We start from the raw sequence: 26071 nt of genomic DNA on the forward strand, positions 1-26071 counted from the left end.
ATGAATGACCAAAAAAAAAGTACACCATCTTTTTCTTCATCCTCTTTTAGCCATTGTCCAATTAGGTAAAGTTAATCCCTTCTTACCCTTTTTTAGAATGTTTTAAGAGTACTTAGTTTTCTGATTATAGAAATAGCACATTTTCATGTTATAAAATTGGTTAAGTGCTTAAAAGCATAAAGAAGAAAATGATAATCAAATATAATCACCCTCTCCTGAGATTATCACTCTTGTTTTAAGATGGCATACCTTTAGTATATACTTCTTTTTTTTTTTTTTTTTTAACTTTAGCGTCTATTTTTGAGAGAAAGAGACAGAACATGAGTGGGAGAGGCGCAGAGAGAGAGGGAGACACAGAATTGGAAGCAGGCTCCAGGCTCTGAGCTGTCAGCACAGAGCCTGATGCGGGGCTCGAACTCACGAACCGTGAGATCAGACCTGAACTGAAGTCAGATGCTTAACCGACTGAGCCACCCAGGCACCCCTAGTATACACTTCTTTTAAAATAGATTTTCTAATTGAACAAGACACACACACACACACACACACACACACACACACACACACAGAGCAAAAAAATTCAAACAGAGGAGAAGTTATATAATGCTTATCTTCTCCCTCAGCACTGACTCCATTATCTCATCCCCAAGGACAGCCACTCTTCAGTTTTATATTCCATAACTATTCTGCACCTATAAGGGCATATATATTTTTTAATGTGTATAGGTTTCCTTTTCACACAAATGGCAGCATCCTAAAATAATTCTTCAGCACTTTGAATATCTCTCTTATCAGTATATTTTGAAGGTCATTCCATTACATTTCATACATCTTATTCTTTTGCTAGTGAAATGTGGTTTATTATAGGATTTTTATCATTTATATAACCAATTCTCTATTGCTAGACATTTTGGTTGTTTATTGTCTTTGCCATTATAAGAAATGCCACAGTGGAAATAGTTGAACATGATCTGTGAACACTTATTGAACTATATTGCAGGATAAATTTCTAGAAACAGACTTGCTGGGTCAAAGGTTATACCCATTTAACAAACGAGTAAATGTTGCCAAATTGTTTTCCACAGGGGTCGTTCCAATTTAACTCATGCCACCAGTGGGTAAAAGGACCCATTTTCATACATCCTTATCAATATAAAGTGTGTTGTTAAAGTTTTTGGTATTTGAAAATTTGAGGGTGTGAATTGTATCTTAGCGCAGCCTTAATTTGTGTTTGTTTTATTATGGCTGATGTTGAGAATCTTCTTGCACGTTTAAGAGCCATTGTAATTCCTTCTCTGTAAACTGACCATAGCTTTTGTTCATTTTCTGTTAGGTCTCTATCTTTTTGCATTTTTTAATCTTTCTATTTTGGCATAATTTTAGATCTAAAGATACAGTAATTAATACCATATGGTCTAAGATAGACATACAGATCATTGGGACAAACTCAGGAGTCTAGAAATAGATCTACACATATATGGATGATTGATTTTTGACAAATAAGAAAAGGTAATTCAGTAGTGAATGGATAGTCTTTAAAAAAAATGGGTCTAGGACAATTGGATATCCATATGCAAAAAAAAAAAAAAAAAAAAACAAAACCCAAACAAACAAAAGAAAAAACAAAACAAAACAAACTTTGATCAGTACTTTGCACCAGGTATAAAAATTAACCCCAAATGGATGACTGACCTAAATGTAAAATCTAAAAGAATAAAATGTATAGTAGAAAACAGGAGCAGAAACAGTTAAGACAATGAAAAGGAAACTTCAGATTGCAAGAAATACATTAAAAAATGGCAAAGTATTTGAGCAGACATTTTGCAAAACAAAATGCATTCGGAAGGCAAATAAGTATATGAAAAAATCCTATTAGTCTTCAGGCAAATGGAAATTAAAGCCTCAATAATATACCACCACATACCTATTAGAATGGCTAAAATTAAGAAAACTGGCCATACCAAGCATTATGACAATTGGAGAATTGGAGCTCTCATCCATGGTTGGTGGGAATGTAAAATGGCACAACCACTTTGGAAAAGAGTTTGGCAGTTTCTTAACAGTTCAAGCACACACTTACCGGACAATCCAGCAATTCCACTCCTAGATATTTACCCAAGAGAAATAGAAGCACATGTCCAGAAAAAGAGCTGTTCATGACTGCTCTTGGTAGCTTTCTTGGTAGTAGCCAAAAGGTAGAGACAACAAGTGTTCGTCAACAACGGAATGGATAAGCAAATGTAGCATGTCCTTACAATGGAATAGTACTCAGCACTGATATGTGCAACAACTTAAATGGACCTTTGTATAATGATAGTGTGAAAGAAGCCAGGCCAAAAAGGGGCACATACTGTATAAATCTGTTTATATAAAATTCGTAAATATGCAAATCATTGAAACGATACAGGGCACATTTTTGTTTGGGCTGCCCAGAAACCTGAACACCCGTCATTTACAGGGAATCTTAAATTCAAGAAGCAACAGCATCCTTCTGCCAAGTGTGAAAGCTGAAATAGGCAGAAATTTCCTCTTCCTGCCCTTTACAACTAAACCATGGGCACATGACCTAAACTACCTGGCATGCTAATCAGATTCTCTTACCTGGGATTTTGAACCTTAGGGGGGTTCAATTTGAAATTATTTGTAATAGAATCAAGGACTAATGTTCTGGAAGATGTTTTCAAGGGTATGGAGATCAGCAGGGAGATAATGAGTGATGGGATAAGGATTGGTATCCAAACAGATTACCCCTGTGGCAGGATCTTGTCTGTGTATTCCCTCCCTTTGCCCCTTTATATTAGCAGCTATTGGCTAAGGACTGGGCGCTGTTTCTGTGGTAAACGTTGTTGCTGGTCAACACTATCTGGTTCTCCCTTCCTTTGCAGAGAAGACTCTATCTTCTAGCCCAGGGCATGGGATAAGTCCAGGCTGAGGCACTGAAAAGCCCCTGCATGACTCTCTAGTGTCTTCCCTTGACATTGTGACTAGGAATGTCACAGATAGTGAACCCTCCATCGTTCTGGGTCCCCAAGTGACAATATGGAGGAGACTTCCTGGTTCCCACCCTCACTGGAAATGTAGGGTGAGTGAGAAACTTGTTTTTGTGTTAAGACTACTAAGATTTGAGGGTTCAATTTTCTTACCCAACATGCCATTTCATAAATTCTTTCTCTGTTTAGATGAATTAGAATCAGGTTTTAGTACCAAAGAGAGGGTTGGTTTGTAGGCAACTACACTCAGGGAAATAGGGGGAATCTAGAATTTGTTTTCAGGCCTTGTTTGGGTCTAAAGTCAATTAAAAAAATAAAAACACCACGTTAGTATTCAGAGATAGGTTTCTGGAAGCCTGTGTAATATAGCAGTAAACAGGACATTGTCCCTGGGCTCTCATTGAATGAGGTGCTCATCAAAGGCAAAGGCTTTGGGGCAATGATAGTTTTTGCCATAAATATATATGATAATGATGCTTTATAACACTTATGCACCAGACACTGAACTATGCACATACATTAACTTATTTAATGAAATAAATTAAATGTTAACTTGCTCAACAAGCAGGTGAAATGGCTGTATTTAATGGCACTAGTGAGCTTAAAGAAAAAGTGTAAAGCCAAAGTTAAAGTCTACTTTGTGACTGCACCTGCCACCAGATAGCTGTGCCCTTCGTGGTTGCAGTGGGTTCCAGCCCCCACTGGTGACCCTGGCTTCTGCCCTTTGGTCCCACCACCTTCCTGTGCCCTTCTGGCTCTTGGGATGGCCGCAGCTTCTCAGTTTCCTTACTATCCCATCTAGCTCCTTAGCAATTCTATCACTTGTGTAACCAGTTCTCAAAATCCCCCATTTGAAATACCCAGATTTTCCTGATTGGACCCTGACTGATAATAATAGTTCCCAAGACTAGAAGTGCTCTGATATCAATTAATTTTTGCTGTATAACAACCCACCCAAACCTTAATAGCTTAAAGCAATGAAGCTTTATTTTTGCTCATGAGTCTAGGGTCCTTTACTGCCGTTCTGGGCCAGGCTTAGCTGATCTCATCTCAGAGTACTCATGTAGCTACAGTACTCTGGTCAGTTGGTTGAGAGCTTGCTGTTCTATATTCACATGTCTGGCTGTTGGAGAACATCTACTGGGGCTATATAAAATGGGCATGGATACAGAGAGAGGATAATAATATTCACTTTTGCTTTAAGCTATATTACAAAGCTGTAGTCATGAAGACAGTATGGTTTTGACACAAAAAACAGACACACAGATCAATGGAACAGAATAGAAAGCCCAGAAATGGACCCACAACTATATATACGGTCAATTAATCTTTGACAAAGGAGGAATGAATATACAATGGGAAAAAGACAGTCTCTTCAACAAATGGTGCTGGGAAAATTGGACAGCAACATACAAAAGAATGAAACTGGACCACTTCCTTACACCATACACAAAAATAAATTCAAAATGGATGAAAAACCTAAATGTGAGATAGGAAACCATCAAATACTGACATTGAAATGGACTCTCAGATTTCAATGAGAATTGTGGGGTTTACATTACTGGGGAACCTCTAGACCCGGTGAGCAGAAACTTGACTTCAGTTGCCATGGTAACAGGTTATGGTGTCTCATGTTCCCACACTTAAGCCAGTTTACAGACCTGGAGTCCCTCGACTGAAGAGGAGTCTATGTCACCCCAAGGGAGGACCTGTGGTCGTATAGTAGGATGACTGTGTCCTTGGAGGAAAATGCAGAATGGACATTAGGTCTGAGTTGACAATAATTTCTAGAGGCAAGAAGTAGCATGGTGATCTACTTAACAGAGTGAGTAGAAATCCATTTCCACTCACTTTAGTGGTAAATCCACTAAAATGGTAAATCAAAAGTTATATAACCCCGGGGCATCTGGATGGCTCAGGCTCGGACCTGAAGCGTCCGACTCCGGTTCAGGTCATGATCTCGCGGTGTGTGTTTGAGCCCCACGTCGGCCTCTGCGCTGACAGCTCAGAGCCTGGAGCCTGCTTCAGATTCTGTGTCTCCCTTTCTCAAAAATAAACGCCCCTGTTCATGCTCTGTCTCTCTCTCTCTCTCTCAAAAATAAACAAACATTTAAGACAGAAGTTATATAACACCTCCCTGTGGAGATTGTAAAGATTAGTGTTATCATTAAAAACTCAAACACTGCAGGCTGTTGATTCCTATCACATCCTTGTTTAATATCTAATAATATTAGATTAAGACGAATGGAATTGGATTGAGCTGAAGTTCTGAAGCTATTGAAACAGGTACACTTATCTGAGATTGTTTGCTACCTTTGCTTGTTTGACCGGTATAAGAGACAGATTCATTGGTTGAATGCCTGGGAACCACTGTAAAGTTACTCAAGTGGTGACTTCAATCACAGTAACTTCTCCTGGTGTCGTATGTTTGCTAGAGCAAATGAACACAGTCCCTGTTGTGTGGTCTACAGGTGACAGATGCTTTTCCTTATATCAGTTAGTGTGGATTATCAAAAGCAGTTTGCTTTTACCTGGCAGAGACATCAGTAAACCTCCAAGTTATGTGAACTCTCCTGTGTTGTCATAATATTATCCACAGCATCCTCGACCATGTGGACATCTCACAGGATACCATTATTAACATCATGCTGAGCATTTTGAGCAGAAAGGAGCAAGACTGTCAGATGTCATGCTAATACAAATGTGTGCCAGGAGGTAGAAGAGAAACCCCATAAAAATTCAGGGGCCTGACACACATCAGTGACGTTTCTGAGGAGCATGTAGGGTTGTTGGTTCTAGGCAAATTACTGCACCTTGAACTACATATCACCAAATCAGAGGCCTAAATATGCTCAGTGTGACTTTTTGGATATTAAAAGCAAGGTGTATTGTACCTGAGTGCCGCTCAGACCTGTGTGTTGAGAAACCAATACCCTGCCAATTTTGAGTGAGACCCAGGGTAAGAGAAGGCCCTATGTCAGGCATTGTCTGCCAAGAAAGGTTCTGTGACCCTGAACAGGTTCATGTGACAAATATAGATACTGGATAGGGCATTTTCCACAGCCAGGTAGAGAATACTAGGCACATGGGATTCTAAATTTACCTGAACTATGACCTCTCCTACCCATTGTGAACTTAATGCTTTCTGATCCAACAAAAAGCTTGGGTGTATGCAGCTGTAACCCATTACAGTGGAAGTCATTTCTGTGAGATTGGACTCAGGCAGATTGAAAACTCAGTGACAAGAAAGTCTGAAGTTCTTTATGGGCTTCTGAAATAGGTACAGAGTGTAAGGATGTGAGTGTCCCATGAAAATACTCACCAAAGAGCAATCTTGGTAGATGAGACTCTCAATAATCAAGTAGAGAAAAATCTGTTCCGTGATGTCAGCCAGCCTCTTTCTGCAGCCATCACAGTGCTTTCTTGATGGCCCATGTACAAAGTGGCCTTGGTGGCAGAGACAGAGGCTATCCAGTGGCTCAGTAAGATAGACTGCCTCTCATCAGTGACGATCTGGCTTTCTCTGCTGCTAAACGTGCAACCACCCGGCGGCAGAGGCCTCCCTGAGTACATCATATGACACCTTTCTTCTGAGGGACTGTCTGGCCCCTGGCAGCATATTGGTAACCTTGGAGCTTTTCCACAAGGGAAGGAGAAGAAATTTGTCCCCAAACATATTCTGGGTACAGATATACTTCCTTTCCCATAGTGCTTCTTCCAGCACTACCACATGTGGACTTACAGAATGTTTTCTTCATTGCCTCTGCCAAAGAGAGAGACTTTATTGGCAACTAAGTGCAACAGTGGGCTTCTGTCCATGGAATTCACTGGTCTTACCTTATAACTCATGACCCAGAAGCAGCTAACTTTGTGAAGCAGCCTACTGAAGCCTCAGTCACAGTATCAGCTCTAAGAAAACACCTGGTGAGGTCGGGGTGCCATTCTAAAGGAATGTTCTAAAGGAATTAAATAGTAGTCACTAGGTCATATCGTCTTCCTCAAAGCCACAATGCATGGGTTCTGGAACCAAGAAGTAGAGATGTGAGGCTTTGTTTTACAATTACACCAGATAATCTGCTGGAACCATTTTTTTTTTAATTTTTTTTTTTAACGTTTATTTATTTTTGAGACAGAGAGAGACAGAGCATGAACGGGGGAGGGTCACAGAGAGAGGGAGACACAGAATCTGAAACAGGCTCCAGGCTCTGAGCTGTCAGCACAGAGCCCGACGCGGGGCTCGAACCCACGGACCGTGAGATCATGACCTGAGCCCAAGTCGGACACTTAACCGACTGAGCCACCCAGGTGCCCCTGCTGGAACCATTTTTACTTTCTTCTCTGCAACCTTGGGCTCGATGAGTTTGAAGGTTCTCGTGTACAAGGAAACAAAATGATGGTCCTGTTGAATGGGCATCTGAGACTCCCCCCCGGCCATTTTGCATTCTCATTGTGCTGGATTAGCAGCCAGAGAAGGGGTCTCTGTACTGGATCAGGGAACTGATTATCAAGATGAAAGTCGGTTGCTATGCCACACTGGTGGCATGAGGGCTGTATCTAGAGTTCAAGGTGTTCCCTGGGAGCCTCTTAAACTACTTTATCCAACAGTCCTTGTTAAGGGAAAGCTGTGGCAATCTGATAAAGACCCACTAAAGACTCAGATTCTAAAGATTATAAGACTCAGATTATAAAGGAGAAGCTTTATATCATCTTCCTAGTAAGGAACCCTATTCATCTGAGCTTCCAGCAGAAAGTAAAGAATGTGGAATGGGTGGTGAAAGAAAGGAGTGATCAATATGAACTTGACCTTGGAACCAGCTACAGAAATGAGGACCACAGAAGGCATGTATATTTTTCTTACATTTATATTATAAGCATAAGTATACATTATCATATATATGTACCTTTTTATGTGTTAACCAATTATTTTCCCCTTTTCCTTCTCTTACAATTTTTTTTTTCTAAATGAGTAGTATTAGTTATTCTTTACAATTTGGATCAGAGCTCACCAAACAATGAAGAGCCACATAGAGTCCTGAGGGAGAGGACCTCATATCATCCTGGATTCTTGGACATAATGAGGGAAACTATGTCAGGCATTACTTCGGATTTCACCCTTCTGGGTGTGATTATTTACACAAAAGCTGGTTGCGTTTTGCATGGTAGAAACATGCAGTCATTTTATGGGAGTTAGGAGGAAGAGGATGAGTGCTTTGTGGCAACATGGGTGGACTGTGGTAGCCATTTGTCTGTTTACTCTCAGATTTCGATCTCATTTTCCCCACACTCTGCTCGGTGTGGCAGGGACCTCCATTTCCTAGACTCCACTGCATCCGACTACTGGATGGCACTGGCCAGTGGAAACAAAGGCAGACAGGACAGGAGAAGGAGAAAAGTCTGTACATTTCTCTCTTGTCTCTGTCTCTGTCTCCTTTGGGTGACATCCTTAGCAGTGACTAGACTCCTCTCTTTGTTGTCCCCACCCATGCCAGGCAGCTCATGCTAGGTTCTGGCTCTTTGTGGACATTCTACAATTTTCCCTTCAGCCTTAGGAGTGCTATTGCCTTCATTAAAATAAAAATTAGGGGCGCCTGGGTGGCTCTGTTGGTTGTGTCTCACTTCAGCTCAGGTCATGATCTCACAGTTTGTGGATTTGAGCCCTGCGTCGGGCTCTGTGCTGACAGCTCAGAGCCTGGAGCCTGCTTCGGATTCTGTGTTTCCCTCTCTCTCTGCCCCTTCCCCACTCTCTCTCTTTCTCTCTCTTTCTCCAAAATAAACATTAATTTTTTTTTTTAATTATGGGTTGCGTCACTTTGTCTTGTGTGCACTTCAGCTCTGTTATGAGCTCTTGTATGTCCAGTTCCCTGTGTTAAATCTCCACTGTTAAATACTGAGGATAGCATTATCTGTTTTCCTAACTGGGCCCCGACTAGTGGTAAAATCCTTGTGTGTGCCTGTATGTGTGCATGTGTGTGATATGAATCAATTTGTGTAAAATACAAGTGTCACTGTGTGTGTGGGTATTCATGTGGTGGGTATATAAATGCATATAAAAGGAATAGTGAGGGATAGGTTTTCAAAGGGAGAGTAAAGGAGGGGCTTTCAATTTTCTCTGTATCTATTCCATTTTCTTTTAGTTTTTATAACAATCAATCTCATAGTTTTAAAATGCCTAGTTCTTTTTGAGTGACTCAGTTTCCTAAGTAATGATCCATTCATCTGATGGCAGCTTTAACATCTTTAATGTTTTGCATAGACAGGATATTACTATAGTTGCAGTGACTTCTTATCCACACCTCCAGACAATCCCCTTTCTTTTTTATTTTTATTTTATTTTGTTAACTTTTTAGATTTAATCTTATTTGAGAGAGAGAGATGGGGGAAGAGGCAGAGGGAGAGAGAGAGAGAGAGAAAGAGGTAAAGAGAGAGACACACACACACACACACACACACACACAGAATCTTAAGCAGGCTCCATGCTCAGCACAGAGCTTGACGGGAGCCTTGATCCAACAACCCTGGAATCCTGACCTGAGCCAAAATCAAGAGTTGGACCGGCTGAGCCACCCAGGCACCCTGACAACCCCCTTTCTTAAGCAGTACGAGAAATGTGTATCTACATGGATCAATAGAAATATTTCAGGTTTCATCTTCTTGTGACAGATTCTATTTTGTTCAACGTAATCCAACAAATAATATCTCCTCAATATTCACACAGGATATGAAATCATTGTATCTCCATCTGACATCAGTACATTCATTCTGCAATTGCTGTATCCCATCTTATACAATTCACAATGAATATGAGAAGTATGAGTATTCCATATTGGTGGTCTTGCCATTTTGCTAGTGATTTTTTTTTTTAGTGCTAAAATTTATCAAGTGCTAATTTCCTAAGGAATAAGACAAAAATGATGCTCTTATTTTCAGAAATCTGAAGGAAGTGCTATAAAACTACAATTTCACCCTAAGATGTTTATAATCCTTTTTAGCCCAAGAGAGTTTGATATTACGAATATTAATGATATCCGTTCTAGTAAAATCCCAGCAATATTCCGGTGATAAGAGCTTAGCAGGTTTGTGGAGAAAGAAATACTTATTTAAGTGGCTTTCATCATGCCATACTGCTTCAATGCTGTTTTTCTTGTCATTCATGATTCCTTTCAAGCACTCCCTGGCAATATTGAGAACTTGGGTAGGAGTGCCACCAAATACAGCAGCATGGTAATAAAAATCTCCCATGCCAGTAGGTATATATGCTTCTGATAACTCACTTCTTTCATATGGCACCTTTATCAGATCTGCCTTGTACCAGTAAGCATGTAACTGAGCCACTGACTCCCCCAGAGTCTCCACTCCATATTTCCTTACGAAGACTTGATCTACATCCATGCAGAAGAGAAAGTCGACTTCACGCTGGATATGATCTACAACATGTTCACTAATAGTCTTCATGCGCATCATGCTGACATCTTGCCATCTCTTCTCTCGCTTGATTTCAAACACTTTGATTGTACAGAGGGGACTCAGCTGTATCCAAGGCATCCTGGAGAAGTCATCTATCAGGACATAAATTATGACTTTATGGCCAACCATAAAAAACATATCTGCAGATAGTATAAATTTCCTCAAATAGTGGTCGATATATCTGTGAAGTAAACAAGAAATGATTAAGTTCTTTGTCTTCTATTGCAGTGAAATGCATACTACTTAAGTTACACTGGTCGTAGTTTGTCCAGAAATACTAGTAGGCAAACTAAATATTAGATACGCTTCTTGAGTTATATTTAAGTAGCATAAAAGAAAGTGAAATTATCTGCCTTTCCTCTCCCTGATGGGGTTCTGTGGATCATGAGAAAAGAGGACTTCCTTACGAGGGGGAATGAAACATGGTGAGATCAGTAAATGGCACAGAGCCCTGTCGCAAGATGAGAGTCTTTAGGGTTGTCTGGGAGGAAGGAGCTTGTGTTGGGGATTGTAGGCAAGAAGATCTTGGGTCCTTGCACGAGCAGCGATTGATGTCGGTGGCTTGCTTTATGAGGAGGAATTTATGAGGAGTCAATAATGCAGACATACATGCCTCAGCTTCAGATAATGTTTATATAATCATTAAAAATAAGTTCTGGATATTGATCTAAGTTTTAAGAAACATAGTAGATGGAGTCGGGAGAAAACTTTCTAGTTTGGAGTATCTGAAGTTATGGTAATTTAATAATTAAGGCAAGATAAATTATGACAAATACCTCTTAAAATATTCTACTGAGTTGGAAGCTAGCAACCCAAATACAAAGAGATACCATTTATCTGCATTTTTTTTATGGTTAATGCTTTTGTACTGTGTTCCAGAAATCCTTGCCTCCTCAAGGTAGTGAAAGTATTCTTCTATATTTTCTTTTAGTTGCTTTATAGTTTTCACTTTCACATTTAAGTCAGTTATCCATTTGAATTAATTTCTGTGTATGGTATAATACAGGGCTCTTTGGTATTGGTCTTTGCCTTCGATAGTAAATCCTATTGGCCAAGAATGCCTGGGACTCACCTAGGCCCCTGCTACTTGTGGTGAGACCCCCACAGACATTTCCCTTACCAGCCAATGTTGTGGCTGGACCAGCCCACACTTACAAGATACTCCTCAGCAGCAACCATCAGAGAACTTTGAAAAAACAGAGTTCGTTCCTCACAAGTCCTGGAGGGTACAAGGTAGGCCCAGGGCCACAGAACGAGGTCTTAGGTAAAGGGAGAGAAGGGGGTGATCCTTGGGGATTCTGCCTTTATTTGGCTGGGGGATGGGGTGCCAAGGCTTTCACAGCTTCACTCTTTATTGCAGAAATTGAAACGTAAGAGCAGGTATGAAAGCGCAGGAAGGAAAGTGCGGGGTCACTCAGGTGGTCAGTTACATAGGTTACCCAGGCCTTTCTAAAAGGGGAATTTCACAGGAGGGCCGACCTGCCTCTTTACCCAGTTGTTTAGTTAGTGACCAACCATGGTATAGACCGCAGTATGTTTATTCGAGTTGGATGTCTTTGAAATGAGTGCCTCAGTAATCAAAAGTGTAATGTCAGGCATTCACAAGAAAAAAAAAGGTTATCATCAGGCACTTTCACTACTATGGTGAACTTATTTTTTTAAATTTTTTGAAAACTTTCTATTTTGGAATGATATTAGATTTATGTAACAGGTGTAACTGTATTATACAGAGTTCCCATATACACTCTATGCATCTTCCCCTAATGTTAGTATCTTATATAATCATAGTACATTTGTCAAAACTAAGAAATTATCAGTGGTTAAATACTATAACTTAACCACAGATTTTGGTTTTTTCCACCTGTTTTGCCCCTAATGGGCTTCTAGTTTGCAAGATCCAATCCAGAATACACATTGCATTTAGTCATTATGTCTTGTTAGGCTCCTCCAATCTGTCTCCATTTCTCTCCTTGTTGTTTATAACCCTGACCATTTTGAAGAGTACTGATCAGATATTTTGTAGAAAGGCCCTCAATTTGGGTTTTTCTGATATTTTCTTAGGTAGAGATAATTTCAATACAGTCACATTTGTCAACCTCTTCCTTGATGATTAGTATTTTCTGTATCTTGATGGAGAAATCCTTTTATGTCTTGATTTCATTCAGATACACTGCGGTTTGCCCTTTAACTTTTGGTCTTTAAACTACTTGGGAAGTATGTTTGTATATGCTTGTATATGGAATGCTGTAGAAAGGTGCAATTGTGATTTTCCCATGCCGACATCAACTTTCTCCAGGATCATTTATGAAAGTCTTTCCCTACAGATCCACAATGTCATAGCCATGGTCTTTCACATTTGCATGGGTGTTTCTGTTTTATCATATTGGCTTATTTGCTCATCCCTGGATGATTGTGAATTTTATTGATTTTTTTTCAAAGAACCAGCTTTTTGATTCTTTGATTTTACTCTATGGATTTTCTGTTTTCAGTTTCATGGATTTCTGTTCTCATTTTTACTATTTCCTTACTTCTGTTTACTTTGGCTTTATTCCGTTCCACTTTTTCTAGATTTTTGAGGTGGGATTATTGATAATCTCCTATTTTCTATAATAAAAAGCTTGAATGTAAAGGACATTTGGCATTACCTACCTTCCTACGGCAAACACAGTCAGCCCCACGGTAATTTTATGTTTGGCATAATACTGTTCCAAAACTTCTTCGTTGAAAGTGCCATGCCACACAACTGGAGCTGACCAGTTGGTGGTGGTCAGGTTCATGGATTGACTGTAAGAAAGACATAAGAATTGTGAACAAGATACCTTTTAATAAAACTGTGGTAGATGTTACTAATATATAGAGCCTGTGTCTGGTTGCAGCATTTCCTTACTCCTAATCCAAAGCCTTGATGGTTATGACAACCCGGAGAAACAGCTTGTCAGAAATGGCCAGATCATTACAAAAGTACGTGTACAGGTTAGTTACACTGTGATTCCAAGATCTTTGAGGACACAGTTAAAACATCACCCTAAGTATAAAGTAACAATAACTCTTATATTTGGACAAAATCTCCTGGTCTTAGGCTTTTTGACATTAATTACTTTCAGAGACCATATTTTGAAAAATGACCTTCCTAGGTTCATAATCTAAAATGCTGCCAGTGCTAATATTACTTCATACTGTCAGAATCAACTTTGCCAGAACTCTAGAAGGTAGCCAAAAGTTTAGAGCAATCAAGCAAAAGTTAAATCAAGAAAAGGACGACTCAACACAATAGAAGGAAAGGTTTGTGGTATTTTAACTTAGCCTTTGCACCAACTCACTCCCAGTATGGCATTGGTGTTGAAAACAGTAAACCATGTTCTCAGTTTGAGTATCTGCTTTGGGATGGAGAAGAGTGGATCTAATTCCAAAGGAAATGTGTTTGTCCATTTTGACCCTAGAAGTCCCCAAAGGACTGGACTCCTAGTGCTTCCTTTTGTTTCACTCAACTCAGAACTCTCTCAAAATGGAAAAGTGGCTAAGTAGAGGGCAATTCTTGAAAACATTTTAAAAAGAAACAAGCCCCTGCCATCTGAGGCAAGAAATTACAGTTGGAATAAACACTAGATATGCTGAAATCCTGGGAGGAGAAAATTGGGAGAGAGTTCTTTGAAAAGTAAAGGCTTTAACAAGACCCCTTGTATAACGAGGAATTAAGAAATCCATACACGTGTTCAGGATTACATGCTCAGAAAAGATCCCTGAAGATCCTAAGATTTCACCTCTGGCTGATATTTAGGCTCAGTGTAAGCAGGAAGTGAAGACTAATGCAGAGTTGTAAACAACTGGGCTGTGTTGAAGGAGGGCCCAAACACAGAGCCAATCTTCAAAGACTGTAAGAGGGTTATTTTTTTCCCTCTTTCTTTTCCTTTCCCTTCTCTTCCCTTCCATTTCCTCCTTTCCTTTCCTTTCCTTTCCTTTCCTTTCCTTTCCTTTCCTTTCCTTTCCTTTCCTTTTTCTCCTTCCCCTCCTCCTCTTCCTCCTCCCCCTTGGAATTCTCCTCCTCCTCTGCCGCCGTCATCTTCTTCTTCTTCTTCTTCATCTCCTCATCCTCCTCTTACTCCTCCAATTATCCTCCAACCACCACCACAACCACCACCACTATGGCTCTAGGTATTTAAGGATATCTTTAACAAACCGGTAGCTGACCATAAGCTAAAGGAACAGAGACCTCTCAGACCAAACAAGACAAAGAATACAGTCTTTAAAAATAGTCTGGAAAAGTCACCAAACAGACAATAACTACAATCCACAGCAAGCAAGAACAACAAACTCTGAGGAGGCAAAAGAATCTGAATTCCAAAGTAACAACATTATAATATACAAAATGCCTGTTTTCAACTAAAAATTATGAGGCATACAAGGAAACAAGAATGTGTGGTCCATTGATGAGAGGAAAGAATTAACAAAAACTGTCCCTGGGGAAGCCAGACATTGGGCTTACTATAACAAGACTTTAAATCAACTATTTTAAATATGCTGAAAGAGCCAAAGAAAACCATGGAAAAAGAACTAAAGGAAATCAGGAGAACGAAGGCTTAACAAGCAGAGAATGTGAATAAAGAGATAGAACTATAAAAAGGAACCAAATAGAAGTTCTGAAGCTGAGAAGTATAATAGCTGAAACAAAAAAACTTGCCATAGGATTTCAACAGCAGACCTGAGCAGACATACATAGAACATTTTAATCAACAACAGAATACATATTCTTCTCAAATACACATGGGACATTTTCCAGGATAGATCATATGTTAGGCCATAAAACAAATCTCAATAAACTTAAAATGGTTGGAAACATACAAACTATCTTTTCCATTGACAGTGGAATGAAATTAACAACAGAAGGAAACCTGTAAAGTTCATAAATAAATGGAAATTAAACAAAACACTCTGAAACAATCAATGGGTCAAAGAAAAAAATCACAAAGGGAATTAGAAAATACATTAAGATGAATAAAAATGAAAATACAACATACTAAAACTTATGGGATGCAGTGAATAGCAGTACTCAGAAGGAAGTGTATAGCTGTAAACATCTGTATTAAACAAGAAGAAAGATACCATATTGATAACCTAACCTTCCACCTTAAGGACCTAGAAAAAAATAGCAAACTAAACCCAAAGCAAGAAGAAGGAAGAAATAATAAGGACTGGAGCAGAGACAGTGGACATAGAGGAAAAGAAAAACATGACAGAATTAATGAAGCCAATAATTGGTTCTTTGAGAATATCGATAAAATTGACCAATTTTTAACTAGACTGACTGAGACCAAAAATCCAGAAATGACTCCAATTATTAAAATCAGGAGTGGAAATGGAGACACTACTACAGACCTTACAGATAGAAAAAGCATTATAAGAGAATACTATGAGCAATTGTACATGAACTTATTAGATAAATAGATGAAATGGACAAATTCCTAGAAACACACAAACTACCAAAACTAGTTGAAGAAGAAATAGAAAAATTTAATAGACCTGGAACAAGGCAACAGAATTAATAAAAATAATTGGATTGGTAATCAAAAATCTCCCAACAAAGAAAAGCCCAGGACCAGATGGCTTCATTGGTGAATTCTACCAAACATTTAACAGATTAACACCAATCGTTCTCAAAGTCTTCCAAAGAAATTGAAGAAGAGAGAGCATTTTCTAACTCATTCTTATGTGGCCAGAATTACTGATACAAAAGCCAGGAAAAAACACCTCAGGAAGACTGTAGACTAATATCCATTATGAATAAAAATGCAAAAATCCTCAACAAAATATTTGTAAACTGAATCCAACAGTATATTAAAATCTGAAGTGAGATTTATTCCAGGAATGCAGGCTGGTTCAACCTATAAATACCAAAAACAAACAAAACAAAACAAAAAACAAATACCAATCTATGTAAAACACCATATTAATAAAATGGACAAAAAAGCCCACATGATCATCTTAAGTGATGTAGAAAAGGCATTTGACAAAATTCCCACAATCCTGCATGATAAAAATACCCAACAAACTAGGAACAGAAGGGAAATTCCTCTACATGATAAAGGGCATCTTATGTAAAACTCACAGTTGACATCATACTTATTTTTGAGAGACTGAAAACTTTTCCCCTAAAATCAGGAACAAGACAAGGCTGTCTGTTTTATCCACTTCCTTTCAACATTGTACTGGAGGTTTAGGGAAGTTGGGCAAGAAAAGGAAATAAAAGGCATCCAAATTGGAAAGAAAGAAGTAAAACTATCTCTACTATTAGAGAAGATTCTAAGCAGTCTTCCAAAAAAATCTATTAGAACCAGTAATTGTTGCAGGATACAAGATCAACATGCAAAAATCATTTATATTTCCATACACTAGAAACGAACCATCTGAAAATAAAATTAAGAAAACATTTTCATTTATAACAGGAACAAAAAGAATAAAATATTTAGGAATACACACAACCAAAGGAGGTGCAAGACTGATACAATGAAAACTATAAGACATTGTTGAAAAAGATTAAAGAAGGCCTAAATAAATGGAAAGACATCCATGTTTATGGATTGGAGACTTCATATTGTTAAGATGGTAATACGCCCCAAAGTGAGCTACAGATTCAATGTCATTCCTACATGTACTGCATTGAATAGTAACCCTCCCCCCAATTCAAATCCACTTGGAACTTCAGAATGTTACCTTATTTAGAAATAGTGTCTTTGCAGATGTAATTAATTATGATGACATCATTCTGAATTAGGTTGGGCTTGTGAATCCAATGACAGGTGTTCTTTTAAGATGAAAGGGCACATAGAGGAGAGATACAGATAAGGCCATGTAGAGACTGAGGCAGAGAGTGGAGCTATGCTTTCACAAGCCAAAGAATGCCTGGGGCCACCATAGTCTTCAGGAGATAGGAAGAATTCTTCTTTTGGGCTTTAGAGGGAACGTGGCCCTGCTGACACCTTAATTTTGGATTTCTGGACTCCAGAGTTGTGAAGAAATTAATTTATGTTGTTTTAAGTCATGTAGTTTGTTGTGATTTGTTATAGCAACCCTGGGAAGGTAATACACTATCACTTTTCTAACTGCTAATTAATTTAATTTAATTTAATTTAATTTAATTTAATTTAATTTAATTTAATTAATTAATTATTTTTGCTGAAATGAACAAACTGAGCCTAAAATTCATAAGGAATTGTAAGGAACCTCAAATAGCCAAAACAATCTTGAAAAAGAAGAACAAAATTGGAGGACTCACACTTCCCGATTTCAAAGCTTACTGCAAAGATACAATAATCAAACCAGTGTGTTATTGACATAAGGATAGACATATATAGGTCAATGGAATAGAACTGAGTCTGTAAAAAGCCCATACAACTATGATTAGTTAATTTTAAATAAAGGGTGCCAAGACCATTCAATGGGGGAAAATAGTCTTTTTAACAAATTGTGCTGAGACCACTGGATATCTACATTTAAAAAAAATGAAGTTGCACTTATTTCCCACCATGGATAAATGTTAATGCAAAATGGATCAAAGACTTAAATGTAAGAGCAAAAGTTATAAAACTCTTAGAAGAAAACTACAGTAAATTTTCATGATCTTAGATTTGGTAATCATTTCTTAGATGTGACACCAAAAGCATGGGCATCAAAAGAAAAAAAATTAGATAAATTAGACTTCCGCAGAAAACAAAATTTTGTGCATCCAAGGACACTAACAAGAAAGCAGAAAGGAGACCCACAGATAGAAACTGGCATTTTACAAAAGTAAATATCCAAGTGGCCAATATTCATGGGAAAAGGTGTTCAACCTTGATGGTCATCAAGGAAAAGAATGAAAACAGAATGAGAATTGTTGTACAGTTGGAAGAAAAAGATTCTATTGGGGCGTCTGGGTGAGTCAGTCAGTTAAGTGTCCAACTCTTAGTTTCAGCTCAGGTCATGGTCTCTTGGTTTCATGGGTTTGAGCCTTGCATCTGGCTCCGTGCTGACAGTGTAGAGCCTGCTTGGTATTCTCTGTCTCCCTCTCCCTCTCTGTCCCTCCCCAACTCATGCTGTCTCTGTCTCTGTCAAAATAAATAAATATATTTTTAAAAAAAGGTTCTATTAACTATTTCAGAACCTGTTATGGACTGAACACTGTCTCCCCCAAATTCATATGTTGAAACCCTAATCCCCATTGTGGCTATTTAGAGACAAGGCCTTCAGGGAGGTAATTCAGGTTAAATGAGGTCATAAGGGTGGGGCCCAAATTCAATAGGACTGGTGTCCTTAAAAGAAGAGACACCATGGATGCTTGTAGATGATGGCGCACAGAAAAAAAGTCCCGGTGAGGACAAGAAAGCCCAAGAGAGAGGCCTCAGGGGAAACCGAACTTCCCACACCTTGACCATCCACTTCTAGCCTCCAGAAGTGGGAAGAAATAAATTTATATTGTTTAAGCCAAAAAAAAAAATGCAGTGAAAACTGAATTTTATTGGTAGTCAATTTGGAATCTGTGTAAATGATTATATGGTTTTCTCCTTTGTTCAATTGTTGTGATGAATCATCACGCTGACTTACAAGGATATGCCTTACTTGTCTTGTGAGTGGGATCCTGTGCCAGTTATTAAGCTAACATCTTTCATAACTAAACCCACCGCACTATGCTGGGCTTTCTTATATTGAGCCAGGACTCCACAAACCACATCTCTTCTTTGCCAGCAGGCACCCTGTTAGGCTCTGCTAATAGAGGGCACTGGAGGAAAATTACAAGCCTGGGGGAAGAAGGAACTTGCTCTTTCCTGTTTCCAGGGGGCTCCTTATCTGCCTCCTCCTCCTGCCAAGTCTCCACCACCGAGATATAGTTCCATCTGGATCCAGATTTCAGCTTTTCCAACACTGTCGAACCCAGCCTCATTGTGCCCCTCCATAGAGGTCTGGCTCCTTGTCCCAAGAGGCCTTTCTGGAGCCTGGTAGTACCAGCACCAGTTGAGTGGGTCTTAAACTCACTGAGTTTAAGCTCTCCAAGTTTCTAGGGTTTAACAATTTTGGCCTCTTCCTTCTGTTTCTTCAGCCCTTTTCCTGGGGAAAATAGTTACTTCCTGTGGTTGTTCCCCTCATGACACCTTAGAATTCTCTTTTCAGACTTTCCAGTTACTTATACTAGTTAACAACTAACTAGGTAACTTTATACTAGTTAACAGTTCTTTGTATGAAATGCTTTTTTAAAATAACCAGTGTGCTTTATGTGTCCTTGTTAGATCTGACAAAAGTTGTAATATCATAGGAGGATGGTTCATGGACCATTATCCAATCATGATCTTAGCTGGACATCTCCTTTCAAAGTTTTAATTCAGACAAGTCCTGAAGCCCTGCACCACCAAGGAGAAAGACACGTGGGTACAGTAAGGAGAGGGAGGCAGAGAGGCTGGAGGAAAGCTGCTGTATTAAAGTGTGAAGTGCACAGACGACCCATCTATCTGACTTGGACTTTGGTTCCCTCGTTGGCGAAATGAGGAGAATCAAGCAAATGATCAAACGTGGACCCTTCACATTTTGACCTGCCATAATGTTAGGGCCATTGGGTTTCTGTCATCTATACTCTCATTTATGACGGATGTGGGCCTTAATGTCCACTGGGACACTGCTTATTTTTTGTAGTGTAATCAAAGATCAATCTCCCGCCCAACAGTTGGAAGGCCAGTTGTAAGTATTATTGACACAGTGTTAGTTTCTACTGGGCAATCTATAGATTAATCTCACATATGTTTGACTTGGAGTTCTTACCTGGGAGAAAACCAGTCTGAAAGCTTTAATTCCTTTGATGGACTGTTCATAGACCTATCAGAAGAAATAATGCAAAGAATCACACTATATCTAGTTGAGCTTGAGATAATCGAATGTCTACCAAATCAAGGGTTATATTATGATATGATGTAAAATGCAAGATAAGCATGAAGCAGTAAGAAGAGCAGTGATGAACTTTGATGGTAGTGGCATGGAAAATCATGATTTCTAACCTTGACTGAGGCTCTGTGCTGCTCAGAAATCTTTATGTGTTTCTACAGTGCTCATTTTCCTTCTTCTCACTGATAAATAGCAGTCATCACATGAAACCTCCTTCAATTTTCAGCCACCTCGCCTCCAAATTCATCTAGAGTACTGATTTTTCCCCCCTCTATTGCAATGGAAATAGATCCCTACTATCTGTCTAAGGTTAGCCTTAAATATCCTGTCTGCTTAGAAGCCCTGATTTGAGAGTCATTCTCAGAAAGGTTTTTCCTAGGCTTTCTATTTGATCGATTGACATGCTTGCAGGCATTTTCCTGTGGCTTCAAATTTGTATGTGCAACTAGACTTCTCCCGGGAATTTAAGGCTCAGACATCCAACTGCATTCTGAAGTCTGCTGCTTGAAGTTCGCACAGATACCACGAGAAGAAGATGCTTAATGTGAAAGTCATCATGTCTCCCCCACAGTAGGAACCCTTCAAATGTTGCTTTATCTCACTGGCTCCACTTGGATTAGCAAGGCAGAAGTGTGAGAATCATTCTACACTCAGAGCATTCCCTAAATCCCAGCCCCACATCCATCTTTAAACTCTGCTGGTTTTATCTCCAAAACATCTCTCAAATCCATTCCCTATCTTTATTCTCTGCCACCGCATGACTCCAAGTCACCACCATCTCTTATTTGGGCTATTGCAGTAGCCTTCTAATTGGTCTCATCGTCTGTGCACTTTAATCAAGACTTTGCAGTATGAAAAATGTTAAAGGTGTGCAAACTGAAAGAGAATAGTATAATGACCCTCCATATTCCGATCCCCCCAAATTAACACTGTGATACCCTCTCTGCCTGTCCTTGTCCTGGCCCTTTGCAACCCATTCTCCATATGTCCACTCTGCTTCCTCTATCATGTTCCTGAAGCTCCAGTTGCTCCCATGTTATTATTCTGTTTAACAGTGTTCAGTGGCTTCCCATTGGCCTAAGGATCATGTTCACACTCCTTATATGGTCATAACATTCTGCATAATCTGACCCTTCACCTTGTTCTAGCCACATCTCCTACGGGGCCCCACAATTAGAATGTTCCAGACTCACTGGCCTTTTTAAGTTTCCTTAAACACTCCACGCTTCAACCAGCTAATTCTCACACAGCCTTTAGGTCTTATTTTAAATATCCTCACCTAAAGGAAGTATTCCCTAGCCAGCTAGAGGAGGTTAGATTCCCTTCATTAATAGCTAATACTTATGGAATACTTTCCTGAGTATTATCTAATTGAATCCACCCCTATGAGATAGGTACTGCTATTATTATCATCCTCAATTTACTAGACAAGGAAACTGAGGCACGTGGACCTATTATTCTCTTGTCCATAGTCACACAGCAGGTGGAAAGACCAGAAGTTGGGCCGGGGTCCTTACTTCCTCCTTGCTATACACTGTAATGGCACCCCGGCTAACACATCTTTGGAGAGTTGATCCTGGGCTGAGTTAACGAGGGGCAGCTGTGGAGCTGAGTCGTACGTCACAAGTCCGTCTTTGTGCCTGTGTACACAGATAGGAGCACTGCGGCGTCCAGGGTGTGACTGAGACATGGCCTTCTACGCAGGCACCCGCCTTATCGACAGCAAGGTCTTTGGTTACTGAGTATCGGTGTGTTAAGGCTTTAGAATCATGATGCGAAGAAGACCTAATATTAATGATGGAATGATTGTCAGATTGTGTTGCATTGTGTACATTTTATCAGAAAACACTTTAATTCATTTTTTCCCCAGCCTCTGCTGCAGCAGACCTTCCTTACAAGTTCCCACCTTTGTCTACAGGTTTTCCTGCTGTTTTCAGGTGGTTGACTGTGAGCCACGGCTCCGTCTGGGGGAAACATACTCTCCCATGAAAACCATCTTACTACCTTATTTTCATGCACAAGCAGCTCACCTGCATGTAGAGTCATGGTCTTAGCGGGAGTGTTGGACCGCATAGAACCAACTGAGACAAGGCCCTTGGACACAACAAGCATCAGAAAGGAAGATTCTTGCACTTCATTAGGAATTTGGGTCTTACACAATCTTGGGGGAAGTTTTCCTCTCCGCGTACATTCTGATAGTGTGATTTTGTAGGGCGCTTGTGGTTAATACAACCTCCCAAGAGTCTTTTGGCTGAAACTTTTCTCCTGTGTGATTTCCCAGAGCTTTAAAAGACCCAAGATTCCTGGAAGCTGGGTTCTGTTTCCTGTAACACGTTTCTTCTAACCTGTTCTAACTCCTCCATTACAGATGGCACCCCGCCAGTCTGCTCTACTTTGACTCCTAGTACCCTGGCCCTAAAGGAGCATCTCCAACATACGTCAGTAAAATTGCTTTGGTTTACTGTTGCCTGGAGGAACCAAGGACTTGCAGGTACTCCACTGCCCCCAACGGGTTTGGTCCTCAAAGAAGAGGTCATAGCATATTTGTAAATAGGACTTACCAGCACCAATATATCTTCTGTAGTTTCTTTGTGCTTAGGATAAACAAAAAACATTACATTACTTTTAAACTTACATAAGGTGTTTCCATATTTAAGACGACTAGAGTTATACTCCAGCAGTCCATTCATTTTATTCCCTAACATTACCAAATATTCAACGAACACATAATATGGACAAAATATTTGTGTCCCCCTCAAATTTGAAGGTTGACATCCTAACCCCCAACATGATGGCATTAGGAAGTGGGGCCTTTGGGACATGATTGGGTTATGAGGTTGGAGCCCTCATGAGTGGGATACCAGAGAACTCCCTTGTCCCTTCAACCATGTGAGGACACAGCAAGAAGGTAGCTGTCTATGAACCAGGACACCAAGTCTGCCAGCGCCTTGATCTTGGACCCCTCAGCCTCCAGAACTGTGAGAAATAAATTTCTGGTGTTCATAAGCCATCCTGTCCATGGTATTCTGTTATAGCAGCTCGAACGGACTAAGACATGTACCATGTGCCAAGGACATTATTGGTTGCAGACATACAGTAATGAGCATGATAAAAAAATCACCACAGTGAAGGACTTCACACACTAGATCTTAAAACAGAAAACCTAATTCTTTGAGTTACAAACGAAAGAAAAACTTAATACTTGAAACGATGGAACTTGCTGATGGCCAATGAAATCTTTCTACTTGTGTACATATGTGGACTGCAAATACCATACCTAGTCCCAGAAGCCACCAATATTAGGGATGTCTCTTTAAAAAGATGCCGCCTATTTAAAAATGGCACTTTCTCCAACACTTACTAACTGCCTTAATTACATGGTTACTGTGTTGGTAGCTTAACATTCCTTGTTCTCACACAAACGGGCCTACAAAAATTGTGGTCAGCCCTGATCCCATTAGAAACTAAGAACTTTTATGCTGAGGGTTATGTTTATGCTGATATATTTGAATGCCATTTGGATATTTTGGGGTATATTGGATTGGTATATATATGGGGGCATATTTGGATGCTGATTTTATTCAGAGGGTGAACCTATCACCTTTCTGACATACTAGATCTTTATCAAACCCCAGAATAAAATATACATTACTTTTTAAAAATTACCTGACATGATACTGTCTGTACAAAGCCCATAAAAACAATAAAAGTAATAGCAGTTGACTTGTTTTTCTTCTGTATTTCATCCTTTCCTAAGAGGAAAAAGAAACAGATAAAAATAGATTAAATATAGTACAATGAATACAGAGTAAGCTATGTTGAATTGTGACTCTCCATGACTTTAACTAGCTGATTTAATACATATTGGCTAGGAATTAAGGCACCTCTGGTCCTTGGATGTCTCTCTATATGAAAATAGAGTTAAGCCTGCGGAGACACTTTTTATGGGAGCCAGCTGCTCGAAGCCAGGACATTAGCTTGTCTAAGCTGGCCTTGATGCAAGAGATTTGATAACCTTCATTTGTCTTTTCTAGAGTACACAAGGCTTTTCCGGCAGAAAAGAAAAATACAAATGCCACTTCCCAGACTAACTCACAGAGCGTGGTGTCAGAGAAAAGAGAAAATTGAGAAAATACTTGGACTTCAAAGAGGTATGTAGTTATGAAGGAACTATTTTTAGTGAAATACTATTATGAAGTTCATCATCCCAAGACAGATGATAGGACTGATAACAGCATAAAATAGATGCTCCTTCTCAAAAGTATTTGAATATAAAATTGATTCCAAGCATGGGCTAGGGGCTAAACTATAAAGTTTAGATTATTTGTACATTGACTTGATATTTTAGCCATCCGGTTTGTGAAGCTCCTTTGTGATATTTCGTCTATGCAATATGAAATTGTGTGCAGAGAAGGAGTTAAATGTGTCTCGATTTGGTTGAAATGAAGGACAAACTCTTACCTTTTGTTTCCCTAAGATCATATAGGACTTTTACACGGTTTCTTCCTTGGAGACTCAAGACTTATGGCATGGTGGTTTGGGAAGACATGGAAAATCTCAAGTGGGCAGACAGTTTTCAAGCAAGACCTTCTGAGACCTTTGAAAAATCATGAATCGGATACCCTGGTAGTGGTTCTTCGGCACTCCCCAGTTTGCCTGCTTATTATTTCAGTCTTCTGGGAATGATGATGTCATCACATTCTCTTTTGATGATGAAAGAATTAGATACTTACAATCATAACAATTCATAAGCCAGTAGCTTCTCTTTGACATGACCAAGGGACTAGATTTTTCTCCCATTTAGGAAACAAACAAACATAGGATCATTGAAGTTCTTTTCTTTACTTGAGGTTTTTTAAGCCTTCTACTACATTTTCAACTGAAGTACGATTTACATAAAGTAAAACACATGCAATTTAAGTGTACAGTTTATTGTGTTTTTTTACACATGTACATGTATATGTAAAAACTATTAATTAAGACACAGAACGTCTCCATGACCCCAGTATTTTTTTCCTGTGCCCCTTTGAGTCAGTACCGTCTCCCTGCCCAGGAAATCAGTGTTCTGATTTCTATGACTACAGCTGAGTTATTCCTGCTATGGAAGGTCACATAAACAGTGTTGTATGACGGGTACTCTGCATTTGGTTTTTTTTCACTCATGGTTTTGCACCTCATGTATGTTGTGTGTATCTTATACATACCAAAAAGTTAATTCAAAACAAATTATAGATCTAACCGTACAAGCTAAAGCCACAAGCTTTTAGAGAAAAACATAGGAGGATATCTTTCTAACTTGGGGATAGATAAAGGTCTCTTAGGAGGTGACAGAAGACAATAACTAAAAAAATGATAAGTTATTACCTCATTATAATTAGAAGACTTTTGCTTATCAAAAGACACCATTAAGAAATTAATAATGATCCATTACTACTCACAAATGGTTTATAGTAAACTAAATGATACATACCAATACATGATTCATTCAGGAAATAAAATCCGTATTAATGTTAGAAGGTTTGTTTGTTTGTTTGTTTATTGTTTTTTTATTTAGAGAGGGAGAGAGAGTGTGAGCAGGGGAAGGGCAGAGAGGGGGGTAGGGGAGAGAGAATCCTAAGCTGTGCTGACGACACAGAGCCTAACGAGGGGCTTAAACCCATGAACCATGAGATCATGACCTGTACCAAAATCAAGAGTCAGCGGCTCAACAGACT

General features: G+C 39.3%; 1 protein-coding gene and 1 long non-coding RNA gene across 8 annotated transcripts in view; one reads left to right on the forward strand and one right to left on the reverse strand.

Annotated features, from left to right (window-relative positions):
• LOC132662996 (uncharacterized) overlaps positions 1-26071 on the forward strand; it is a 95985-nt gene that overhangs the window by 55769 nt on the left and 14145 nt on the right. For 6 of the 7 annotated variants that reach the window (XR_014135980.1, XR_014135978.1, XR_014135977.1 and 3 more), the window contains 2 exons: positions 22726-22848; positions 24392-24508. This is a non-coding gene — a long non-coding RNA (uncharacterized LOC132662996). Of the gene's footprint in view, positions 1-22725; positions 22849-24391; positions 24509-24834; positions 24924-26071 lie in introns of those variants that run through there. The other variant, XR_014135982.1, reaches the window with a different exon arrangement.
• On the reverse strand, positions 9625-24906 carry LOC132662993 (N-acetyllactosaminide alpha-1,3-galactosyltransferase-like). Its single transcript, XM_060608832.3, has 6 exons — positions 24819-24906; positions 24024-24109; positions 22919-22951; positions 20238-20291; positions 13104-13238; positions 9625-10635 (listed from the first exon to the last, which is right to left on the reverse strand). Exons 1-6 carry the CDS (start codon positions 24837-24839, stop codon positions 9942-9944), a joined length of 1023 nt encoding a protein of 340 aa, XP_060464815.3. The 5' UTR covers positions 24840-24906; the 3' UTR covers positions 9625-9941.

This window comes from Panthera onca, chromosome D4, assembly GCF_046562875.1.
Source record: "Panthera onca isolate mPanOnc1 chromosome D4, mPanOnc1 haplotype 2, whole genome shotgun sequence".
Lineage (NCBI taxonomy): Eukaryota > Metazoa > Chordata > Mammalia > Carnivora > Felidae > Panthera > Panthera onca.

Excerpts from the sequence above, each read along its gene's own strand:
- LOC132662993 (XM_060608832.3), bottom strand. The coding sequence starts at position 24,839 with ATGATCTTAGGGAAACAAAAG. Across the intron at positions 20,292-22,918 it reads CAGAAGATATATTGGTGCTG|GTCTATGAACAGTCCATCAA; the intron begins GTAAGTCCTATT and ends TTCTTCTGATAG. Across the intron at positions 13,239-20,237 it reads TCAGACTGGTTTTCTCCCAG|TCAATCCATGAACCTGACCA; the intron begins GTAAGAACTCCA and ends TCTTTCTTACAG.